The sequence below is a fragment of the Bactrocera latifrons genome, unplaced genomic scaffold, assembly GCF_001853355.1.
Source record: "Bactrocera latifrons isolate USDA-ARS-PBARC rearing strain unplaced genomic scaffold, ASM185335v1 scaffold_433, whole genome shotgun sequence".
In the NCBI taxonomy this organism is placed as follows: domain Eukaryota; kingdom Metazoa; phylum Arthropoda; class Insecta; order Diptera; family Tephritidae; genus Bactrocera; species Bactrocera latifrons.
Window position 1 is genome coordinate 189253 of NW_017537083.1, and position 6210 is coordinate 195462.

The window sequence follows — 6210 nt, forward strand, 5'->3', positions numbered from 1 at the left end:
GATCACTTTGGTATATATAACCCTATATCTGACTCTTTTAGTTTTAGGACTTACAAACAACCGTTATGTGAACAAAACTATAATACTCTCTTTAGCAGCTTTGTTGCGAGAGTATAAAAATAGAAAATTGCAAGGCGATTACAATTAAGATCTCACACTTAGAGAGAGATTTTCCTAGAGAAGTCTAAGAACTAATATTTGAGGTACTCTCATTACGATTTTTTTGATCGAGCCTAACGTATATATCCTTGTGGACTGTAATCTGAAGCATAAAAGAATGACTGACAAGAATATCGCCTCTTCTGGCAAGACAAATTTTAAATTGAAAACAGCAAAAATTTCCAGATGCGCTATAAAGAAAAATTTTATCCTATACTGAGCGCTTATCTCACAAAAAACTCAACCAGTGGCTGTTCTATTCCTAGGTCGTTAAATGTTTTGCAACTAAACCAAAGCCAGGTAGCGCGCGCAATTTTCAGGATACGCTGTGCGCAGTTACACAATTCAGATCAGGACATTTCCACTATTTATTTCTCTCCTAAGCCAAAAGTTTATTTGTTTGGAAAAATAGTCTGCTTGGGATGTTCATTATGCAGGTGTCCTTCCTGCAAAGGATATTTAGATTAAACAAACTCTAATTGCAGGTATAAAGTGACATTGCCTCATTATATAATATAATATAAGTCGGATTTTAAGGCACATTGCGTCAGTTACTTGATGTCAACCAAGCGAGTTGTTTGCAGGAGTTTCGAAACAATTATTATATTTGTAAAAAAAAATGTATTGGTTTGTCTGATATAATAATCAAAAATGTTTTTTAAGCATAAACAATTGCTCTGCGGTCTACTGGCGTTGGCAGTGCTGGCAGCACAAGCACCGCCAACCGATGGCGCCAAAATACTCGCCGTTTGCTCATTTCCGGGCAAGAGCCACTACATGATGCATCGTGCGCTAATAAGCGAGCTGTTGAAGCACGGACATGAGGTATGTGCAGACCAATATGGTATACCATATAACGATATATATTTTTTATATAAAACTTCAATGAAAAACTGTTACTTATTTTTCAAATCTATTTCTCAGGTCACCATGATAACGGCACTCACGCTGGAACCAAAAAAAATGGGCGCCAATTACACTGAGATACTTATAGAGCCGGTTTATGACTTTTGGACGGAAAGTAAGCACAAATCACACATCCATTAACCACAAAATAATAACCCAAAATTTACACTAACATAATACTTTACTTCCAGTACACAGCTCCTTCGGCGGCAAAACGATCTATGACATGCGCAATGATTTGGATATATTCCTGAATATGGTTGTACTTCTGGGCCTCTCGACGACGGAGCATGCACTCAAGCAGCCGAAAATACAAGCGATCATCAACGCCAAAAAAACACAGGGTGTCTATGATCTCTTGCTGGTCGAACAATTCTATCAGGATGCATTCTCGGCCTTGGCACATGTCTACAATATACCCGTTATAAGCGTGGCCACATTTGCACAACAAACATTTATGAGTGAAATGTTTGGCATTATACAACCGTGGTCATATGTGCCCCACGGATTTCTACCGCTAACGGAGCATATGACCTTTTTCGAACGCGTCTATAACACGTACACCTCATTGCGCACGGACTTGGACCGCGAGTTTAGGTATTTTCCGAAAATGGACGTACTGGTGCAGAAATACTTCGGACACTTGCCAAGTAAGTGTTCGAAAAACTTTAAAATTAACCACAATTCTTACTTAGACTTCTTCTACTTTGCAGTAAAATTCCCCAGTACCTCCGAAATGAATAGAAATCTCTCAGCCATATTGATCAATAACTATACGCCATTRGGGGCAGCTGGACCCACAACGGACAACATGATCAATGTCGGTGGCATGCATATCTATCCGCCAAAAGCATTGCCCAGCGATTTGCAGCAGTTCCTGGATGAAGCCGAGCATGGCGCCATCTACTTCAGTTTGGGCAGTCAAGTGCAGAGCAAAGATATGCCTATCGAGAAGTTACGCTTGTTCCTCAACGTATTCGGTCAGCTGAATCAGCGTGTTTTGTGGAAATTTGAAAACGATAGCCTTCCGGATTTACCTTCGAATGTTATGGTTAAGAAATGGCTGCCACAGAGTGATATTTTAGCGCATCCTAATGTGCGTGTTTTCATTTCGCATGGCGGTCTCTTTGGCTCACAGGAAGCCGTCTACCATGCCGTGCCCGTACTTGGCATGCCCTTCTACTGCGACCAGGTAAGTTCAAATAAAATCTAAGTTCTAAAAAAAAAAACCAAATTAACAATATATCACTTTCGCTCCGGCAGCACCTTAATTTGAGGAAAGCCGAGAACAATGGTTATGCCATCATGCTGGACTTCCACACACTCACCGTTGAGCAGCTAAAGAATAGTCTGCAACAATTGGTGCATAACAACACATATCGCGACAATATCAAACGCTTCTCGAGCATTTTCCGCGATCGTCCCATGGGTCCACGTGAGACTGCACTCTACTGGATCGATTACGTGATACATCATAAGGGCGCGCGTCATTTGCGCGCTGCCGGCTTGGACTTGAAGTGGTACCAATTCTATTTGCTGGACGTGATCGCACTGGTYGYAGCCGCCGTCGCTGTTGCCCTTGGAGTGCTTATTCTGTTGGTGCGCTGGATCTGGAGGCGAATCAGCGGTGAACAGATCAAGCAGAAAGTGAATTAGTATAATTCTATGAATTGTTGTTGTTTTGAAAAATTATRTGGTTATGTGTTAGTTATTAGTTCTTTTATATACAACTATACGTAAGGCTCATAAAAAACAAATATTTGTATTAAATATATGAATTTGTATAAGKAATTCATTTTGAAATATTGAATACTTACCAAAATCTACAGTTTTCTACATTTCTCTAAACTATTTTGGAATTTAAAGTATAGGCAATCAATGATTGACGATCAAACAAGTTTTACTTTGTTCTTGGTGAGATTGTTAATAAATCATCTACTATGAATTGCCGCTWTTATCTCCTGCGTACGAACCCTTAATTCGAACATTTATTGTCAATGATCGAAACATCTCAAGGAAGAACTCAGAACAGTAGGTGAAGAATTGTGTTCGCTCAGTGCAACATTACTCTATAGTGTGTGTTCTTTTCGGTACACACCCGTCTGTCTTTTCGTTGCCAAACCCAAGTTAAGAATAAGTGGAGTTGACTTACCAATGAGCTTAAAGTCTTCTCGCGGTTGTTGTCTACGTTGAAATTAAACTGTGGTGTCTATAAGGCAAGCAATACCGTCTGGCTGTCCGAATATACGGTTGTTATATTTCCCTGAGTTATTTAATAGAACTTTACAGACMTTTACTATACCTGGTACTTTTCATAGGAAGATGCTGGYTGAGTTTGGTAGGCGGACTGAAATGGAGGTGTCGAAATCATTGAGATATAACCTTGCCACTATTAAGCAGTCCATTTGGACCCGCCAGTATATAACCGTATTATTCTCCTCCTCCTTCTACATTCACTTCTAGAGGGAAATCCCACCTGAAAGTGCCATTAAAATCTAACCTTGTAATGATTTAGTCTAACTTATATATAGCTGACTTAGAATGGTTATGTCCGTAATCTTTCCTCTATCTTCCTAATGCTTTAATACTAATAGCAMAGCTTGCTGCTACCTTCTTCGTATACATTTATATTACGATCTTTGTTTTGAATTAGATTCCTAATATTCCAAACCTGTGTTCCTTAAGGCAGAATTGGTCTAACTTGGATAAACGAATTCTGAGGAAAAGGATATTTCACGACCAAAAAAAAAACACGTTGATACCGTTCACAGGTGTCTTTTTTTACCGCCTAAAAAATATTAAAATTTCTATTTCTATGTAACTATGTCCTATAGTGGTTCGATATCGGATATTCTGTCAAATTTTTGGTATCTCAAACTCGAAAAAATAGTTCGTGTATATACCGACGGATAGACAAACATGCCTAAATCACCTCACTTTTATACTYTGGCAACATGTTGCWACAAYGGGGCGTGGCRCCGCYCACTTTAAGGTGACCAAATTTTGTACGTGACATTTTTCTCACACCTACTTCCCGTAAGMCAATTTTAAATCCCATTTGTTTCTTTTTCTTGCCAGTACATAAATCAAGAAGTAATTAATATAACGGGACAATCTTTTAAAGTATACCACCTTATGAYGTAAAATTCAACCAGAACTGGTMAAGCCCCTAAGTACCGAACATGTGGACGCTAGCAYCTATAGTTGMYTTTTGACCGAAAATATAAGAGAGAATTCAGAGAGAACCCTTTCGGGACAAAAGTAGCTCTGTGTATCAAAAATTGCTCGAGTTGTGAAAATATTCCGGGTGACTACTCCAAATTATTGGTGATTGTTGTATATGAGACCAAGGGAGCAGTGAGCGGTCAGTTTATGATATATTAAATATATATATACTAGCTGACCCCGCAGCCGTTGTCCTGCGTGAAATTATGTGTGTTTGAAATGAAAAGACAAAATTCATATTGTGTGGATAATAATTTTTTTGCGATTTCTCTACATTTTTTTTTTTTTTTTCAACGTAACGAAGCTTGATAAACAACATTTTTTGGTTTCTGTTCCGGTGCGTAAATGTACAGAGAAGATGGTTTTTTAACTCGTGAGCTCACCACGTATATCTGGCCATTAGAAAAACACAGCATTTCCAAATTTATGCCACCCACTATGCGACTATCCTGTTGATTGTCATCTCAAATTCTATTCTTACTGGAAACGGAATACGCTTGAACTGAAATGGCAAGTCGTTAGAACTCAAAAGAAATCCGTAGAATCAAGYATTCTGCCCCTTATATTTGATAGGTGTAAAACAGTTAAATTGCGAAACATCATAACGACAGATCCAACTTTGAGACGCAAATGATGCGGTGGCATACCAAGCCTCTACAAAAAATTTAGAAATTCCACTGGATAATTCAGGGCGTCCTCTTCATTGTTAAGACAATCGGTCGTTTTGTAGGACCGCAAGTTTCCCGGAACTTGACTTTGAAGCTTCCAGTTTAAGTCAACAACATATGTAGGTATTTGTGGCAGCTAACATTGTGCGTGCACTTACGATAATTTGGCCAGTGTTCGTATAAACATTCGTGATAAGTCCATTTTTCGTGAATTGGTAAACGGCATATGGAATTAATATCAAACCACCGGAAGTATCAACCGGTATTGACCCATTTCCAATTCTTAGCGCATACGATGTAGTAAAATGTCTTCCTCAATGTAATTTTTGGACGTRTCCCATAATAGACGCGGATTTGAAGGCTGTTAGGTCGAAATGATTATCGCAAAAATTGTGCGAACTTCATTAGCAATCCTGTAATTATCATTTTCCAGCAATTGTAATTGCTGGCTTGCTTCTCAAAAAGTAACACACAACGTATCATTCACAGCACGCAATAACTGAAATGAAGTTGACCCGCGTACATTTATCAATAGCAAYCGAAGGTAGAARCAATCGTCGATTTTCGGGTGRATTGTGTAAATTCMTCATAATGCATTAGTTGATAACACACCTGGATGTCCATGCTTTCTGCGTAATTATTTCTTCGRCRATGCATTCCATATAATATCAAGGTATTTCCGAATAGAGCAATGTTCTTGCAAACGTATCGCTGACAAAAGTTGAGCAGCACAACAGTMGGAAAACGTTCATGAATTGCAAAAGTAAATGTCCTACAAAGCGCTTTATTGCAGTTCATGTATCGATCGTATCGTTCAAGACCAATAACCGCCATGCTGCTTCCTTGGTGACGTACTTAGAAACATATTTTATCGATTACTCAAGATTGATATGAGTTTTGATTGTGAATTGGACAATAATGGTGAATATGGTACGATCTATGTGTTGTCAACTTCGATATTCACTCTTCTAAATTGAATGCTGAATGTTCTGCCATTATCGTTTAGTGAGCGACGCCGATATAGTGGATATCCATCAGTTCTAGTTTGTGTTTCCGAAAGAAAAGCACGTGGATCCATGAACCATATTGGTTTTCATCACTTCGTATAATTCTGGATCTTCCTTTGCATCAGGAATTTCCGCATAATTGAATGATTTCATCAATTTCATCTGGTGTAACCACCATCAACCATCCAAAGCAGAATGTGCGCGTGCGGCATACCTCTCTTTTGCCACTCAACAGAGTACATCTT

The 6210-nt window shown here is 38.8% G+C and overlaps 1 protein-coding gene across 2 annotated transcripts in view; it reads left to right on the top strand.

The window, feature by feature from the left end:
• LOC108972872 (UDP-glucuronosyltransferase 2B15-like) overlaps positions 1-2802 on the top strand; it is a 6572-nt gene extending 3770 nt beyond the window's left edge. Inside the window, exons 2-7 of one of the 2 annotated variants that reach the window (XM_018939753.1) lie at positions 645-768; positions 823-984; positions 1084-1180; positions 1257-1715; positions 1779-2257; positions 2329-2802. In XM_018939753.1, coding sequence (XP_018795298.1) covers positions 718-768; positions 823-984; positions 1084-1180; positions 1257-1715; positions 1779-2257; positions 2329-2721 — 1641 coding nt within the window. In that variant the 5' untranslated portion in view covers positions 645-717 and the 3' untranslated portion in view covers positions 2722-2802. The remainder of the gene's footprint in view (positions 1-644; positions 769-822; positions 985-1083; positions 1181-1256; positions 1716-1778; positions 2258-2328) is intronic. The other variant, XM_018939754.1, reaches the window with a different exon arrangement.
• Positions 2803-6210: the final 3408 nt, after the last annotated feature.